The sequence below is a fragment of the Rhagoletis zephyria genome, unplaced genomic scaffold (assembly GCF_001687245.7).
Source record: "Rhagoletis zephyria isolate East Lansing unplaced genomic scaffold, Rhagoletis_zephyria_1.1 Rzeph_scaffold_00072, whole genome shotgun sequence".
Lineage (NCBI taxonomy): Eukaryota > Metazoa > Arthropoda > Insecta > Diptera > Tephritidae > Rhagoletis > Rhagoletis zephyria.
In genome coordinates, this window is record NW_016157156.1 from 122,391 (window position 1) to 141,654 (window position 19,264).

The 19,264-nt window shown below is 36.5% G+C and overlaps 1 protein-coding gene across 5 annotated transcripts in view; it reads right to left on the reverse strand.

The window, feature by feature from the left end:
* The window catches only part of Hasp (Hig-anchoring scaffold protein), a 44,271-nt gene that overhangs the window by 17,998 nt on the left and 7,009 nt on the right, over positions 1-19,264 (reverse strand). For 4 of the 5 annotated variants that reach the window (XM_017627460.1, XM_017627452.1, XM_017627447.1 and 1 more), the window contains exons 4-8: positions 9,725-9,916; positions 9,457-9,633; positions 3,439-3,621; positions 2,642-3,372; positions 2,283-2,571 (exon numbers count right to left, since the gene is read on the reverse strand). In XM_017627460.1, coding sequence (XP_017482949.1) covers positions 2,283-2,571; positions 2,642-3,372; positions 3,439-3,621; positions 9,457-9,633; positions 9,725-9,916 — 1,572 coding nt within the window. Of the gene's footprint in view, positions 1-2,282; positions 2,572-2,641; positions 3,373-3,438; positions 3,622-9,137; positions 9,392-9,456; positions 9,634-9,724; positions 9,917-19,264 lie in introns of those variants that run through there. The other variant, XM_017627467.1, reaches the window with a different exon arrangement.

Consider the following 19,264-nt stretch of genomic DNA (forward strand, 5'->3'; position numbering starts at 1 on the left):
TGTCACACACTTCGAACATTTTTTAATTGGAAAAGTTTTTATTCCTGGAACTTTCTTCGAGAATGATATAAAAGAAGAGTTTTACATTTACCGTCAGCGAAGAAATTAGTAGAATAAATATCAGTGTAAATACATATGTAGTAACTGCCTACAGTTTGAGATAAGCGCTTTCACGGCTGTGATCCCAACTTTAGAAACGCTACACAGTTCCGTCCGCGGCAAACTATGTTGGCGTGAAAGCTCTTATATATATGTGCCGTCTGTAAATCTTTATAGCATGCCGGGTATATAGGCAAGCACTTAATCAGCTGCCCATTGCCACCTCGCGAACGTAAATTGAGACGTTAACGAGCCCATCCATGTGTACACAGATGGGTTAAAGCTCGAGAGAGGAGTTGGTGCAGGTGTATACTCCAAACTACTATAATATATAGTATTGTACTATTTTTTGGGTATGCGTATAGTACGCTGTTGGAAAAAAATTTAGTATGCAAAAATACTATACTATCTTCAATTATAAATATAAATATATTGTAGTCATTTGTATGAAAGATATGTTTTAAAATAGATGACATTTATACTGAAATATCAATATTAAATTAATATACTTTAAAACAAAGGGTCCACAGATCAAAAATGGCAACATTTTTAAGAATACTTAGAAAGATTTAGCAAATTTACTTAAAAATAAATACGTAAAGCGAATATCTCACTAATAAACAATAAACTTTTGATTTAGAAAGAAATATATTTTTTTATAGAGGAATCGCATAAGATAGAAAAAAGATATACACCTAAAAAGCATTTTTACTTTTTCTTAAAAAAAAATACTATATATATTTGAAGTGTACTATATTTTTTTGAAAAAGTACTATAAATTTCTTAGAAAATGTTGGCAACCCTACTGTAGGCCGAAAAACTGGTAAAGCGTGATGTGATACTCCAAGTTGATATCTACATCTTCACTGACAGCAAGGCAGCAATCAAATCCATCACGAAGCTGCTGACAATCTCCATGGTAGCCATAAAATGACGCACATCTCTTAACGACATGGCTGAGTCATTTCGCCCAAAGGTGATATGGGTTCGCTGACACTGCCAAATAGAGGAGAGTTTTAAAGCCGCGGAACTGGATACAAATGATTAAATAAAAATACCCTTAGAAACTGGTAAGGTACTTATTTCCGAGAGGCTTACTAAAGTAGCGAATGTTAGATGGCATGGCGAGATCACCTGCAGAACTTCCAGGCAATTGTGGCTGGCGCTCTGCGCTAAACGAACTGACCTAACTGACTGAGCCTAAATAAGCGTAATGTCAGTTTGCTAGTATCTGTAATTAAACGACACTGTCTAATAGGCAAGCATGCCTAACGACTAGGCATACGTATACAGGACTCCTGCAGAGTTTGTCCAGATGAAGAGGAGGAGGAAATGATTATGCACCTGCTGTGCCAATGTCCTACTATATCCAGATGAAGACTCTCCACTCTAGGTAGACAATTCTTTGATAACTTGAAGGACCTTAGATGCGTGGAAATAAGGAATCTTCTAAAATTCCTTCGAAGTTCAAATGGTTTTAGGTTTGGTATAGTCTGCCGAGGGACGATCGCTATAAGAAAAAAACTAGTTTTAGATTTTTCCCGGACCAGGAACCCAATCTTGGTATTTGAAATTGGTACGTTGTAGGAGGTTTGAAGCTCCACTTTTAAATTATTGCAAATCTACAGGCATGAAAGGGCTTCAAAGCGTATTTAAATACGTATTCATTATTTCAAAATCTTATAGAACTGGAAAATATTTCTCCTATCTATAAGCAGAGTTGGTCACTCCAAAATCCCGCATGGAGCGGATTTCTAAGCTTGCTATACATTTTATAAAGGCGTGTACAAGGTGAACACTCTCTCCGAGAGAGAGAGAGTCTCTCGTGACATTACTGCCGATAAGATAATTATAATTAATATCGTAGTATTGACAACCAATTGTGCGTATCGCACACGATCTTCAAAGGAGACCCAACTCAAATTGATACGTTTGTCAGAAAATGCTAATAATTATTTCTTAGCACATGCTAATCATATATATGGGCAAGGGAAACTTTACCTTAGGGTTTTTCAACAAATTATAACAAAAATTTGCTCCAGCTTTTGCTGAAAGGTAAGTAAAAGATCTGTGCACATTTGTAGTGCATCAAAAATGCCAAATTTTGAGTTGCGTCACTTTTGAAGTTCGCGTGCGATATGTATATTGCATGAATTTTCATTTGTGGAAATAATCATTCTCACCAATGTCCCAATTAATTGCTATCAAAGGTTGTGAAGCGCTCTCATTAAGCAACTCATCCAATTTTCTTCGCAAATCTCGTTTGTTACGTAATAAATATTGAGAACGCAGATATCGCATTTGTATAGAACGACGTTTACGATTCCATCGTAATCTAGGGTGTTGTCCCAGTAGGCATTGCGGTAACTCCAATGGCCGCCATTTACCACCGACACACGTAGCACCTGGTGGACCGATCTCTAGAACATATCCCTTGTCACAGTCGTACATTATTTGCTTATTATTAACGATCTATAATGATAAGATACAAATAAGTGATAATTTTAGTTGAATATCTTGATTATCTTAAAATGTGCTTAACCTTTTTCACATACGGTCTATAATCGTAGAGTCCCATATTTCCAACGAGCAATACCTTTCCATTTGGTATGTAACCAGGAAACGAACAAAATACTTCCTGACACTGCGGCGTTTCGCCCGTCCAATTACCGAATGAACACGTTAGCACATACTCGTTCGGATCAGTTATATCTTTACCCTCTGGGCTTATCAATTTCCAGCCATCCTTACACTTAAATCTCGCCTTCATGCCATGTTCCGTCTTCGGCGCGAGCACCATGCCATGCTTCGGTGGCTTTGGCATACTTTTACAACGCGCAGGTACACATCGTGGTATAATACTCCATGTGCCGTTATTGCATGTCGGCGGACTTAGCAACGATACCGGAAATTCATAGTTTTCGTCGCATTTCACCTCCAAAGCAGTGCCATGCTTAACTTTCTCTACACCACTGGACGATGTTGAGGGACTTTGCGTGGTTGTTGGTGTTATAATGGTGGTGCCATTTTCGTCTGTGATGATTTCAACAGGTATAACATAACCTTGAGATATTGCTGGCACAACACAGGGTGCCAAGCATTCGGGCAAGGGATTACGCCAACGTCCGTCAATTTGACAAACGCTTGATGAATGGCCTTGTATTAACATTTCAGGCTGACAACGGAAAATTATGCTGGCGCCAAGGCCTGTACCAGCTTCAATATTTTCAATCCAGCCATTATAGAGAACACCTGGATGTCCGCAGTTAATTTCTAACAATTATGGTATATTTGTATTATAAGTATCACAGCGTAGTCGCAGAAAATGCACTCGTATACCTTTACAAGTCGGCAGCGTTCCGCTCCACTTCCGATCAGCACCACATCTACTACTAGTCTCGCCCATCAAAGTGTAACCATATCGGCATTCATAACTTACCACTGAGTTATAAGCCAAAGTGGTGTATGTAGCTTTGCCATTCCGTGGATTTTCTGGTGTCGGACAGATAACGGAAGTGACCACTTGAAGAAGAAATGTACAGATTTTAGAAATTTTTTTGTGTTCTACTATCCTTTTTAGGAATAATGCAATGAGCAGATAGCGTTAGTACCTAAATTTCTTTGTAATTTTTAGCATCCCAAATTAATCCTGGAATTGGTCCAAAGCGTTATTGTTTGTTTGCACGGGGATTTAATTTGTGCATTCTACCTGGAGGGAAAACTACTAGTTGTGAACTGTAATACTGTTTCTGTTAATATGTGTTAGCTTTTCAGCTCAACTAGTTCGTCTTCGATTTTTTTTTTGCTTACTGGCAACTAGTATTTAGTAGTCCTATGAAATGTCAATTGCCCGGCTATGTCTTCAACCAGTGTATGAAAATATAGGATAATACAAGGGTGACGCAGATATTTTCCAGCACTTATTTGTGATATTTTAAGGTTTTTCTTTGAACAAAGTGTACTACAGGCATTGGAAAACTTAGTCATGAAACCATATTCGTTTGAACAACGCGTAAAAGTGATCTAAACCTTGTCGCAACGAGTTAAAGTTTTTTTATGTTTATCTTTGTTTTGTGTGGTGTTTGGTCTGGCGGAGTCATCGGACCGTGCTTCTTCGAAAATGATACAGGTAACGCAGTTACGGTGAACGGTCGTTATCGTGGATGGATAACAAGCTTTGTATGTCCTGAATTAGACGACATGGACTTGGACAATATGTGGTTTCAACTGGGGCTTGAAACAATGGCCGTATTGCGAATATCTGAGGTCTTATTGAATCACGCTATGTTAGTGGCTGTATGCCAGTTGTATGTTATTCGCTCGCGCGGCTACGACAGTCACAATGGCCGACAGCAGGTCGCTGATGTGTGATTCGAGATATGGGATGTTCAAATCCATACATATTTATACTCAAGTCTAAAAAGTTCACAATAACTTACATTCAATACTTAAAATATCTTCATCACCTCCAGTGATCTTAGATCGACAAGCAGCAGTCTTAATGCGACGTCACGGTTGGAACTAGCGATTTGCACGTTCCCACACGTATGACAACATGGTATTATAGCTATCGATGTTCGATCGAGTAAACGCTAAAACAACCGCTTGACACACATGTTGGCTGGTTTACAAAACTGTTTGATTTCTTACAGTTATGTTCGCCTCAAACCATGTTGTCACACATTTGCTATCGTGGAGCTCGTAGGTCACTGCATAGATAGATAGATACAATATATTGTGCCTTATTACAAGACCTCGTCAAGTCAATGAAACTCAGTAGCTGCAGGTGCGGCAGACAGTAAATGTGCCTTGTCTGTTTCTGCAGCACCTCCAGATGTGCTAGAGTCGACCTCAAAACAGTCTAGAAGGAGATGCATTGGGGCTCCTGCCGCCATTTCGGCGTAGCGGCAGGATCGTCCTATAAGTTTTTTGGCCAGTCGTAGCCCATGTGTGTCTACCCAATGGGTTCTTCTAAGCAGCTGATCCTTTGCTCTTATCTCTTCTCTCTTCCCCGATTATGTGATCCTACAGCAAGGAAGAAATCTGGTCTTATTTGATGGGTAGCTACCACTTCTCTTGAAACTCTCTCAGCCTCCTCGTTTCCTTATATGCTTTTATGATTCGTTCCATTGGAGTGTTCAAATTCATTACACATGCCTATACTATGCGTTACATACATATTTCCATATGAAGGTATTTTTATGGCTTTGCTAAGGCAATTCTTATGGTCCGATTATGGCAACTTAACGTAATTTACGGTCCTCTCTTAAAAATTCTGTTAACTTAATGCCACGTCGAAATCTGTTTCATTTTGATTCTCTGAGTTCTACATTCCGTTAAGTTGAGTTAAGTTGCCATAATCAGGCTTTTAGAAAGGACTGGAGATCGTGACCTGTTATCCAAGTGCACGCCAGCCTGCTGATCTTGAAAGCGATCCCCTCACTGTGTTGAAGGCGGTGCTTTCGGACTATGCAAACGCTTCATATATTACTATTGGCCAGAATATCATGGTGTGGCTAGCCCTTACTAAGGATACTAAGCTAAGGGAATTCAGGAATAAGGAAGTTCAGCAGTCGCTGGCGTAACAAGTGCAATAAGATCCTGTCCGAAGGACTTGACTTATTACCCATAGATATCTTTATCGAAAACTCAGCTGCTAACAGTACCATCAGACTGCTTGCCCTTTGATTCTGGAAGGAAAGACCGTCCGGCATGGTTCCATCGCATTGCCTCCTGAAATTAAAGCGTTGCCCACTGACTACATCCCGTCGAAGACCTGGGTTTACCAAAAATCCCACACGAAAATCCCAAGTCGCAGTGACTGGAATCAAGGAAAGGTCGGGTTCTTGACTGTATTTACAGACGCGTCAAAGATAAATAATATAATAAATAATAAATATAACTAGAAATTATCCTATGCAAGCGTTTTCCAGGCCGAAACGTTTGCAATTAAGGAGGTAGTAAGGTATGGTAAGAATGTATCTACGAGACAGCAGGTGAATATCTTCTCGGATAGCCAAACTGGCCTATATTTCGGGCCAATATAAAATTACCTTCAAAGGGGCCAGGCACATAGCAATATTTACGGAAGCGAGGCAGCAGACGAGGTAGCAAGGAGCGGCTCCGCACTGAATGTATCCAAAGCGTTGGACATGCGCGCCTCGCTCAGGGAGATTAAGACAAAAGTTACCGAAATGGATTACTCGAAGGCCAAGGATAGGTGGAATCCCGCGGGATCTTACAGGATTACCCGGTAGTTCTGGAAGCCATACGACCCACCTAAAACCAAAGCTCTCCTAGTAATGAGCAAAGATGATGCTTACAAACTTACTGCAGTGTGCACAGGAAACTGGCCCGTTGGGGTGCATGCCGAAGGGATTGGACTACCCTTCAATAGGTTTTGTCGCAGTTGCGATGACCCTGACCCATATGAGTGCTCAGCCTTCGCCGGTATTAGGCTAAAGACCCTCTGCAGAATATTTCAGAGCGTAGCTGCCTCTGTCTGTATGACGTACTGAAATTCATTAAAGCCGCCAAATGGCTGCAGGTTGCACGAGCTGTGGAATCAAAATGGCAAATTTGGTAATTGTTTGTCATCGGCGTGACGTTACACTTACACCCCCGTAGGAAAAAAGGGAGCCAGTCTTCTGCACACCATTATAGCTGGTGTGGCTTTTGTGACAGCGCACTTTACGTGCTTCTTCCATAATGATGACACAAATGTTTAAATTCGAAGCACATTTCTATCTCCTTATAGCGCGAATGCCTGAAAGATTTCTCCTCCTGATAAACGAGATTATGGCTATTTTGACGTGACGAGTGAAGAATAACTTTTCCTAAGGCTCTGTAGGCATTTGGAACGCAGAGACCTTTCTCGACGTACAAAAACTGCACTCTACAAATATTTCATCATGCCCGTCCTTTTATATGGTGCAGAAACATGGAAAATATTGAAAAAAGATTAGGAGGCTTTCGAGAGAACTATGCTACGCAGGAATTATGGCCCTATTCGCGAGTACCGAAGATGATGGAATGACGAACTATACGAGCTTTTTAATGACTTTGATATAGTTAAGCGCATACAAATACAAGGATTGCGCTGGCTACAAGACAGTAGCTTGGACGTGTTGTACTCATGGATAACGAGGTTTCAGTGAAAATATCCCTCGACTCGGCACCCAAGGGTGGTTAATGAGAGAAAGTGCAATACCAAAATGGATTTGTCTGCCAATTGCCGAAGTTGCTGGGTCTCTTCCCAAACCGACGAATGGTTGTAGAGCCAAATAGGAAGATGAACTGCCGCATCGAAGCTTGGGGAAGATAAGAGCTCTTTGAATGATTTTGCATCTACTAGAATGTTCACTGTCTGGTTTGTCTTTTCACTGCAGGGCAGAATATTTTCCCACTGAATACTTAACTATATTTTTTTATAGAAGAAAATACTGTTTTGTATAACTACGTGTTTGGTAATTTGACAGCTGCGGCAGAAGCTTCGCCGTTTTCAGTGTGCTCCAAACAAGTTTTTTCCTAACATTTTTGGATGTTGCACACACTAGGGATTAAACCAGAATTCTACATTCTCTTTCTGCTAAGTACACTTGATTAAGTTAAGTGATATTTTGACCGGTTTTGGTTATTCTTATTTTGTTTATTTAACGTGTATATTTTTTTTTTATAAAAGGCTAGCCACATAACCACCACCATACAAATCGAAATTTCAAACTTCTTACCAAAATTGTAAAAATTCAACAAACTTTAACATTTACACCCAAAAACTTTAAAATTTTTTATTAAAAACTAAACATTGAAATTTGCACTTTAACCTACTCAAATTTAATCTATATATATTACCCCGGGAAGGTTAAAGGCATAGAGAAAAATGGGCAGTACTGGAAAAGAGGGCGTGGCACCTCCTATAAAAACTAAAACTTGCTGTCGAGATAAATAAAATTAATTCCATAATCATGGGAAAAAATGGGCGGTATTGGAAAAGGGGCGTGGCACCTCCCATAGGAGTGAATTATTTTATCAGCTCTAACATCGGAACCGTAAGTCACATGAACTTGAAATTTGATATGCAAAAATGATTTTGTAAAAGGGGGCGTGGCAAATAACATAAGCGTGGAATTTTTTGTCAGTCATAACTTCGGAACCTAAAGTCACATGAACTTGAAATGTGGTATGCAGACATATCTATGGTAGGTGCTTGTAGTAAGGTATATATATAAATTAGTCTGTAAAAGGGGGCGTGGCACATCCCAAAGGCGTGGAATTTTCTATCAGCTATAATTTCGGAACCATAAGTCACATAAACATGACATTTTGTATGCAGACATATCTAATTGTAGGTGCTTAAAGTAAGGTATATATAAATGAGTTTGTATAAGGAAGCGTAGCTCTTAACATAGGCTTGGAATTTTTTTATCACATGACCCTTTTAATTCCTTCTGACGTGGGGGGAGACCCGCAGGTAAAAGCTAGTAGGTTATCAAACTGGATACATTTTGATAAAAAGTTTAAAATTGTTGGCTGTAATTGATGAAGTTTGTTTAATTTTTGTAATTTTTTGACGAAGTTTGAAATGTGGATGTGCTATAGAATTATAAACATTAAATAAACAAAAGACAAATAACCAAAACTGGTCAAAATATCACTTAACTTAATCAGCTGACCACAATGGCATCTCTATAATGCCTAATGCTTTCCTACAGTTCCTATACTAAATACTATGGAAAAAGAAAAGGTCTCAATTAGACTTAGATTAGTCATTATTACTTTTACGAAAGTACTAATATCAAAAGTACCGTTCCGAACTAGGAGATTATTGGCAAAGAGAATCACTGAACAAATTCTGTAATGAAAAGCAAAAAAAAAAAACAATTTTCCCTTTCGAGAACTAGACAATCACAGTTATCATAACGTCACCAACAAGTTACCGCAAATTGAAAATGTATTCAAATGAAAACGTATTTTAGATGAATTTATGTTCCAGCCAAATGCAACTATGAATAAAACGACTTTTTTGTGTATATTTTTTATATATTTGCGGTAACTTTATTTGTAACATTGTTTATTGAACATTTGAACCTGACAACAATTAGAGTTTGAAGAGATATTAAGCAAGCAATAAATATTGCATTAATATATTTTGCTGAAAGAGTTCATAACTATTTTTCGTATTTGGTTTTGGTTTTGTTTTTGGTTTTTGATTCGCATTTTATAACTCTATTGAATTACTGTAACAGCTCTTATAGCGACTTGTTTGCTACGATGGTATTATTATCATTTTTGGCTAATATAAAAAATATTGAAAAATAATGAAATTTATTTTGTTAAATTGCATAATTTTTTACTTACAAACACAGGTGGGTAGTTCCTTTGGCACCCAGGATCCATCTGATTGGCAGTAGCGCTCATGTTTACCCACCAACTCATAGTTATTGCCACAATTGTAACTAATCTTACAGCCAAATGTATAACACTCGCCAGCGTGCCAGCCATAAGCTGGATCCGGTGGTTGTCCACAAGATCTTGCTGCAAGCAAAACAAAAACACAAAACCAAAACAAAATTAATACTAATACATAATTAAACGTTTAGCTCGTTGTATGTATAATGGATCTTACGTTCGCACTGTATATCCGGTCCGTACCAGCTGGCCTGACCATCAATAGCAAGACATTTGGCGCGAGGAAATCCATTTGTTACGTAACCAGTGTGGCAATGATATTGAACTGTTGAGTCGAGATCGAAAGTCTCCTGCTCGGGTAGGGCAGAATGGCGTGCATGCTCTATTTGTGGCGGCTTTAGACAGTAAACTGTGAAAATATAAAGAAACACATATGAAATACATACAACTAAATCACATAATTTTTTAACTAAAGGAACATAATTTTTTCAAACAGAGTAATTTTTGGTTTTCCCATGTTAGCAATTTGAAATTTTTTAACATAAAAAGTATTTTCTTAAAACAAACTCAATAACTCAGCTCAATGAAAAAAATTCAAACAACGCCATCCTGTAACTGTGAAAAGTTTGGTTGACCGATCACAGAGTTGTGTTGTCTAGACATTTGTATCGAAGATGAGTTCAGCATAATAAAATAATTTCCAAACAACACCACTCTCTAACTATCAAAATGTACAAATGCACCAATCGCTTGATTTGGCCTTGGTTCAAATTGACCATTTGAAAACACACTTGCATGTTGTGGCTGTAGGTGAGCTCGCAGAGATGCTTGCTAATATTTGTTAGCTTTCAGAAGGGTCCGGGTTCGAATGCCATATAATTTGTAATTTTTTTTCGGGTTTTCTTGATTACTTGCTGTTAGTAGTCGCGCACAAACAAATAACCAGACTGCGGATTTCTATGCAGAAAACGGAGCCTAAAAATATGTACCATACAAATTTGGTTATAGTTTTGTGGTACATATTTATAAGCTCCGTATTTTGCATAAAAATCCACAGTCTACAAATAACATTCTCCGATACCTTGGAGAAAATCTGTAATCGTGTTTGCATTCCAAACTTCAATCGTAATTTCCCAAAACCTGTCGAAAGTAACGTACGACAATATTTTATCCACGCAAACATCCTGGTCTCCCCTCTCACGAGTTATTCATGGTTCGTCGAGCCGGAAATCCGCGGCTTATGTTTTATTCACTAGACGACCAAGTCAAAGGTAGGTTTGGCTAAGATAGAGTTATTAAAGAACAAGTAATTTTTAGCAAAAAAAAACCGACTTCAACTCTCATATAAAAAAAAAATATATATATATCATGATCCACTGATCGGATCTAAACCAGATTAGTATGGGACCACCTCTGAGACACTACCTTTCCGATGCAAACCGAATTATCAAAATCGGTTGACGTGGTCCAAAGTTATGCGGTAACATACATAAAAAAAAAAAAAAAAAATATTCCGACGAACTGATAACCTCCTCCTTTTTTGGAAGTCGGTTAATAAAAATATTATATATTGTGAGCTTGTGCCACCAGTGTTGCCAGAATTTTTGTATAGCGCATCCCCATATCAAGCCGCAATTATCCCCAAAAAATCCCCATTTTTCTTTTATATCCCCATTTAAATCCCCTTAAGTAAGAAATAAAAAAATATGTATTCTCATTTCTGTTACTTCAGTTTATTTACAGTTTTGAATTCTTTTATATTACAAATTTTCACTGTTGTATATGTGTACATATATATGTGATCATTTGGTTATTTACGTACAGCGGTTGCTTATTTTTTATGGTTTTTGGAGACTATTTAACAACATACCTTCGGCCCAAGGTTCCTATTCCCATTGCTGTCTGTAAGTTCGTCAATTTCTTTTGTGCGCTTGCCACTTTGTAAAATTCTATTTACACTAAGGAAATCAGAAATATATGCAGTCCACTCGGTAAATGCCAATCACAGCGATCCTTTTACAATTTGGTGTAATGAAGTGAGAGAAAATTGTGTGTTCAGCCAAAGCAATTAAAACAGGCATTTTTCCACGAATAGTAAAGTAAGAAACTCTTTGTTTGAGAAATTTTTAAGGGCAGGCAGTAAAATATATGTATTTTAATTTCAATATGAATATTTTAAACCAAACAAAAATCCCCATCAAATCCCCACATCCCCAAACGAAAAAATCTATCCCCAAATGGTTTCAGAAATCCCCAAAATGGGGCGAAATCCGTACATATGGCAAATCTGTGTGCCACCATGTTTTGTGTTGCGACTTTTGCGATATGTGAGCTAGTTTCGTAGTCTATTTTGATACTTTCAGTAGTAAACTATTTACCCTTTGGAGCGGAGAGCTCAATAAAGAGAGCAGACAAAAGGCTGTTTACAATTTTGTTGCTGTAAATGTTGCTTCTTTTAACTTTTCAGTAGGCAAATTAAGAAGTTCAGACTTTTCAAGTTTTAAATACAGATTAATATAATTTAGCAACATTTTTCAAAATTTGCCACTGCATAAATGGACACTTTTTTCATACGAACAGTATAAAGAAATTGCATTCAAACATTTTTATAAACTAAATTGAAAAATTACCCCTTCAGACCCCTGGGTGGTCAAGGATAAAAGATTTTTTTCTTACAAAAATGTGGGAAACCATTTACTTATTTAAGCTTAAAACACATGGGAAATGACAGGCTACGGAACAAAGCTTTCAAATTATTTTAACACGTACTCTTATGCATATCATTATTTTGGCGGCGACAGAGCTACCCCACGGCGAAAGAGCTACCCATAGGAATATATAGAATTTTATATAGAATTTCACAAGGAATTCCTCAGAAATAATATCAAAATGCTCTGGCGTGTTTGGAATATCTCACAATAATTGGTAAGATCGAATCTGGCATCGCCACTGGGAACCTTCCCGTTTTTTTAGTATAAACTTAGAACGTTTTGAGGAGTCTTGTTTAAAGGGGTTTGAAAACTCCTTGGTCAAAGAATGGAATGTCCCCAAAGGGAATTTTCGTTTAATGACTCTCATTACCTAGTTTCTAATGGGCAAATAAAGGAAAAAAATATATATATGTATTTCGCAGATTACGGATCTATATACCGTTTTTCCAGATCAGGCAAGGCATATCTAACAGGTAGTAGCATTAGAGCAAAAACAAGATTTGCGTGTATTTTGTTGTTGCTTTTGGTATCGAAAGTGACATAAACTTTTCTGTTTTTTCTTTCTTTTTTTTCTTTCTTTTTAATCAAAGCGTCCGATCTGAAATACAAAAAAAAAAAAAATAAAAAAATTTAAATTGGAAAAAATGAAAATTGCTGCAACTATCTTTCTTAATAAATTTGTTTGTTTCTCGATGCATTGACCTATCCTTTGCAAGGCCCAGTTGGGTCCGTTCCGAAAGCTTCTATTCAATAGCTTGCCGTGTATGGAAAAAGGTTTCACATACAAATAGATTTTAACAATATAGAATTTTTATGAGAAGAAATTAAAAATTTTTGACATTTTCGAAACCAAATAAATTGAATCAAAAAATCAAATCAGCAGCTCCGCTGATACCACCTGTTCAATGTGCCTTGAGATCAAGTGATTTTCCAAAGAAATTTTCATTTTAAATTTGCATTGCGAATGGAACGTATTACTCATACGGCTATGTACGAGTTCGGCCATGTACGATATGGCGTATATTTCTTGCTTCTATTTCATACTAAAAATTATTACATATTTTCATCGTTAGTAGCTAATTTTTTTGGCAATAGAATAGGCTTTAAAGGCCGTGTCATACGATTGGTACATTTGTACAGATTTTTACATTTTTTATATGGGGCCCTTGGTATAAAACAAAAAAAATTGGGAAGATAATTTTTTGTATTCAAACGATTGGTACAATGCAGCGAGCTTCAATTGAACAAATTTGTACAAACTATTTGTCGGGATTGGGATACATATTTGTGCATTCAAATGATTGGAATACGATTTGCATAAAATTTGGCAAATGCCCAATCGTGTGACACTGCCTTAACGCAAATGAAAAAGTACAAAATGGTGATCGTTTTTTAATTGTTAAATTATGTTTTTTTTTCATAAAAATCAAAATATCTTGAGAAAATGACCTGATCTAGAAAAACGGTATACATACATATGTATCCAAACACAAAGACCCAACATTAAGTTTACGTGTCTAGGCGTTGTCCCTACAGTGTTATGAGACGAACTAGATATGTAACGTAAGTTTCACTTCTACAGTGTGGCCTAGGCGCGTTTACTTTTGTTTCACTAGTCAAATATTATTCTCCACCTAGACAATTTCCCTTTATTTAACCATTTTTTCATAGTAACTATAATCTATAGATCCGTCAAAAACCCCCAAACACCACAAAAAATGCAATGGGGGCACCAAGAAGAAGTCGTTAGTATTAAAAAATGGTCAAATAAACAATTGGGTTTTGTTATTGGAAGTCTCCCGAAGAGATAAAGAGTTTTCCGATCGAAAAATATTGATTTTCAAGAATTCCATAATTCCATTATTTCCCAATATAAAATACATGAAAACTTTGAGCGACCTCGTAAATACCTTTTTTATTTCAAAATAAGAAAATAGGGCTTATTTTTTTCGACATAGACCAATCCTAGGGGGTGAGAGCATTAAAATTCCGACTTTACTCTTTTTGTGTATACACAGACTTCCTCAAAGCTTTTGACTAAGTTTTAAATAGGATTTTAATCAAAAAGCTAGTATGTTTAGTATGTTTTATTGATTGGACTTTATTCTACTTATGTACGAAAGTCTGTGTTGTTAACATTGATTGAATCTCTTCCGAATCTTTTGTTGCTTCATAATAACATGTCCCCACCAAAAAGTTAACCATCTCAAATCGAACTTAACCACATCACTAACTATTGCTGTCCACACTGCGGTTTGAGGTTTATAAAGCAGTATAAATGTAGAGAACAGTGTTCGGACCTAACTCGATTCAGGACTAAAAATCTGAGCAAAAACAAATTTTCCGTACTAGACTGAATTTTTTATTTTCGTTTCTGACATTAATTGTTTGACTTAAATATTTTCTATTGATGCAAAAATAAGAACGCGATGAAATGTAAGGATAATATGTTAAATATTTAGGTAATATTTAGCATTTTCTATAAAGTAGAACGTTTCTAACACTTAATTTTTTAAAGAGAAATTTCATTCTACATATATATTTTTAACAACTTAAGTAAAGTTCTGCATCCGCCAATTTCTACAGCCATACATCAAAAAATAACGAAGTTACTTTATTGACGCATTACTATGAAATAGCTACTTTTTAACAGTGAGATTTGGCTAATTTTCAATTTTTTTACTGAAACCGGTGGTGAACACTCAAAAAATTGCCCCAAGAGGGGCATAACATGAAAGAAAAAAAACGGAATAGATTTTAAGTCAAGCGGAGTAGAGGAGTAGATTTCAAATTTTTTTCAAAAACCGGAGTAAATCAAATCTGATCTTAGTGAACTCCAAACACTAGTAAGGAACGAATTTTTTATATTTTAACGCTAATGACCCACAGATGGCGTGAAAACACAGGGTTGTATCAGACTTTCGACGTGGTTTCGAGTTGGTTAGCTTTTAACCATCTCAGTGAAATGGTTAAGTGCTGTCATTTTTATATGGCGAAACTACGCTAAATGAAGTGGGTTATCAGGATAACGTAGTTATGCTACGTGGTTAGCTCCGGTGGGGACATGGTATAAGGGATTCTACGAGGAGCACATCAAGGCCATTATTGTTTTTCCTATTCATCAACGACACAAACAGCTATTTTTATTTGCAAATTTCCTCTTTTATGTAGAGGGCTTTAAAGCATTAGCAACAATTAGAGATTTACATATTTGATGAGATAAATCGTGAATAAATTGATGCGCGACCGAAAACGGGAAAGGGACATAAAGAGCTGTCAATAAAAAATAATGAAGAGCAGAAAATTTTTCGCGAACACGGTATTTGAAAGCATATTGGACTAATGGTGCACAATAGAGCTGTTAAACTTACGATGGTACTATAGAATGGTTCTATTTTTTGCACTTTGGAGTGGTCGTTGGCCACTATCGTTTGTTTTTGTTTGAGGAAATATGCATATTGTTATTATTATATATATTATATGCATATTATATGTACTACTTGTATGCATTTCTTTATTTTTGAAAATGGGAACTTGGCAACATTGATTTACTTACAAATCAATTTTTTTTCCTATTACCGGGTTTTACACGGTTCAAGTATTGAAATAACTTCTGCTTGCTTTTGTTGTTGTTGTTGTTTTTGTTGTTGTTGTTGTTGTTGTTGTTGTTGTTGTAGCGGTTGCTTGCTAGTGGAATAGAGGGGTTGAGAAGAAAAGGGAATAGTACATATGCGTCTGTACCGTCAAGTGGTTTCAAGTTTCTTGCTTTGCTTTCGAANCTAACACTTAATTTTTTAAAGAGAAATTTCATTCTACATATATATTTTTAACAACTTAAGTAAAGTTCTGCATCCGCCAATTTCTACAGCCATACATCAAAAAATAACGAAGTTACTTTATTGACGCATTACTATGAAATAGCTACTTTTTAACAGTGAGATTTGGCTAATTTTCAATTTTTTTACTGAAACCGGTGGTGAACACTCAAAAAATTGCCCCAAGAGGGGCATAACATGAAAGAAAAAAAACGGAATAGATTTTAAGTCAAGCGGAGTAGAGGAGTAGATTTCAAATTTTTTTCAAAAACCGGAGTAAATCAAATCTGATCTTAGTGAACTCCAAACACTAGTAAGGAACGAATTTTTTATATTTTAACGCTAATGACCCACAGATGGCGTGAAAACACAGGGTTGTATCAGACTTTCGACGTGGTTTCGAGTTGGTTAGCTTTTAACCATCTCAGTGAAATGGTTAAGTGCTGTCATTTTTATATGGCGAAACTACGCTAAATGAAGTGGGTTATCAGGATAACGTAGTTATGCTACGTGGTTAGCTCCGGTGGGGACATGGTATAAGGGATTCTACGAGGAGCACATCAAGGCCATTATTGTTTTTCCTATTCATCAACGACACAAACAGCTATTTTTATTTGCAAATTTCCTCTTTTATGTAGAGGGCTTTAAAGCATTAGCAACAATTAGAGATTTACATATTTGATGAGATAAATCGTGAATAAATTGATGCGCGACCGAAAACGGGAAAGGGACATAAAGAGCTGTCAATAAAAAATAATGAAGAGCAGAAAATTTTTCGCGAACACGGTATTTGAAAGCATATTGGACTAATGGTGCACAATAGAGCTGTTAAACTTACGATGGTACTATAGAATGGTTCTATTTTTTGCACTTTGGAGTGGTCGTTGGCCACTATCGTTTGTTTTTGTTTGAGGAAATATGCATATTGTTATTATTATATATATTATATGCATATTATATGTACTACTTGTATGCATTTCTTTATTTTTGAAAATGGGAACTTGGCAACATTGATTTACTTACAAATCAATTTTTTTTCCTATTACCGGGTTTTACACGGTTCAAGTATTGAAATAACTTCTGCTTGCTTTTGTTGTTGTTGTTTTTGTTGTTGTTGTTGTTGTTGTTGTTGTTGTTGTTGTAGCGGTTGCTTGCTAGTGGAATAGAGGGGTTGAGAAGAAAAGGGAATAGTACATATGCGTCTGTACCGTCAAGTGGTTTCAAGTTTCTTGCTTTGCTTTCGAAATTTTCGTTGTTTCCCATTTAAAGAACCAAAAACTGGAATTCAACAAAATTTAAGCGTGTAAAAGCAAATAGAAAATGCAAAAGCCAATGAACCAGAATCGCTTCAAAGTAAATAAAACTAAATGTTTATACAAAATAGCTTTGTCAATGCATTTTAAAATTATCCGATACTATCGATAGTTTCAATGCAAACTATCGAAAACATCGAATGGGATGACTATCGATAGTTTTACAGCTCTAGTGCACCACCATTTACTTGTGAAAAGTTTTTTGTTGGGAATTCAAAAGTAAATTGGAGTAGAGACGTTCCCTTTCACCATGACAATATGAGCTCATACAAACGTATTTCTTCTCAAGCAACTACAGCTGCAGCTCTGATTTATGACTCACTCTTTTATTTTTGATTTCCGCACAAAAACAAAAAAATTGCTGGGTCAACAAGGAAGCTGCTGAAGGATTGGAAAGGATTGTAGAAAGTTTTGAAAACGAAAACATAAATTGTTCATTGTTAAATGCAAAATATATCAAGTAGCCCATATATGTGGTTAATTTAAAGAAAAAAAAAATTTCTAAAACAACACATCATTAACGGGGCGATTCTGGCTAAGATAGTTGAAAGTCTTGGGTAAGACAATTGAAAGACAGTAGGTAAGATAGTTTGAAAGATTTTGGTTAGTTTAGCACGGAAATCTTACAAACAAAGCTCACTTCCCGAGTGAGCAAAGCACTGGTGTGCCATTCGAGGGCTCCGAGCTCGAATCCTCGGGCAACGGATTTTTCCCATTTTTTATTTAATTTGTTTATACAAATGAGTCAGAATTGCTTTAAATAAAATTTGTTTATACAAGCTTTTATAAAACTTGCTGTGTATGTATATTTGTTAATGGCAAATCACAATGCAATATGAAAGACGAGTTAATCCAATAGGTGGCGCCGGAGTCGAGATATTTGAGAACCCGTATTTACAGTCCGATTTGGTTCAATCTTAGAACGTATATTAACTACATGATTCGTTTTCACTAAAAGTTTTGACGATAGGTGGCGCACGAGTCGACATATTTAGTAAACCAGTATTTATGGTCCGATTTCGTTCATAATTAGGGGCTTACTTGTTCTGTTTCCAATTAAAGTTGTTATACCTTTCATGAGCATGAAATAGTATTATAACTTTGGTCCGATGTTTGTAAGTACCAGAATAAAAAGAGATAGACCCACTCAAATGTATACTTATTTGATCAGAACGTCGAGCTGAGTCGATCTAGCCATGTCCGTCTGTCCGTCTGTTTGTGTGCAACCTAGTCTCTCAGTTTTCGAGATATCTGGATGAGATGTGGTAAGTGTTTTTATAATGTATTAATCATTTGTGGGAACTGGAAAAATCAGACCACTATAACATATAGCTCGTTATCAAAAGAATACTTGCAGTGAAAATTACAAAGATCGGGTCACTATAACATATAGGTGCCATACAACCGATTGTTCAGATATGAGATTATTTTATAATAACTCCTCCATTTATACAGCTAGGAACATGAAATTCCGCCATATTTTCACCCATTATCAACAGTATACTAACAGTGAAAATGACAAAGATCGGGCCACTATAACCTATAGCCCCCATACAACTGATTGTTCAGATATGGGGTTTTACTTTAAAACTCTTTTATTTTGACAGAATTTCGTGAGATAGTTTCGTCAAGATCGGTGCTGTATTATCTACATATATGTCCTATACCACTGATTGTTCAAATACAAGATTTTGCGATATAACTCCTTTATTTAGGCATCTAAGCGCATTATATTGTGTTACCGATCGGAACAACAGTGAAAATCACTTAGATTGGTGCATTATATCTTCCATTTATGTTTTTAGATATGATTTGTATGCTGTGGATCAGTGTTGCCATTTTAGACGTTTTCCGGCTAGATTTAGCCGGTTACGATAGCAAACAGCTGAAGAAAATTCGGTTTAGCCGGCAGCCGATT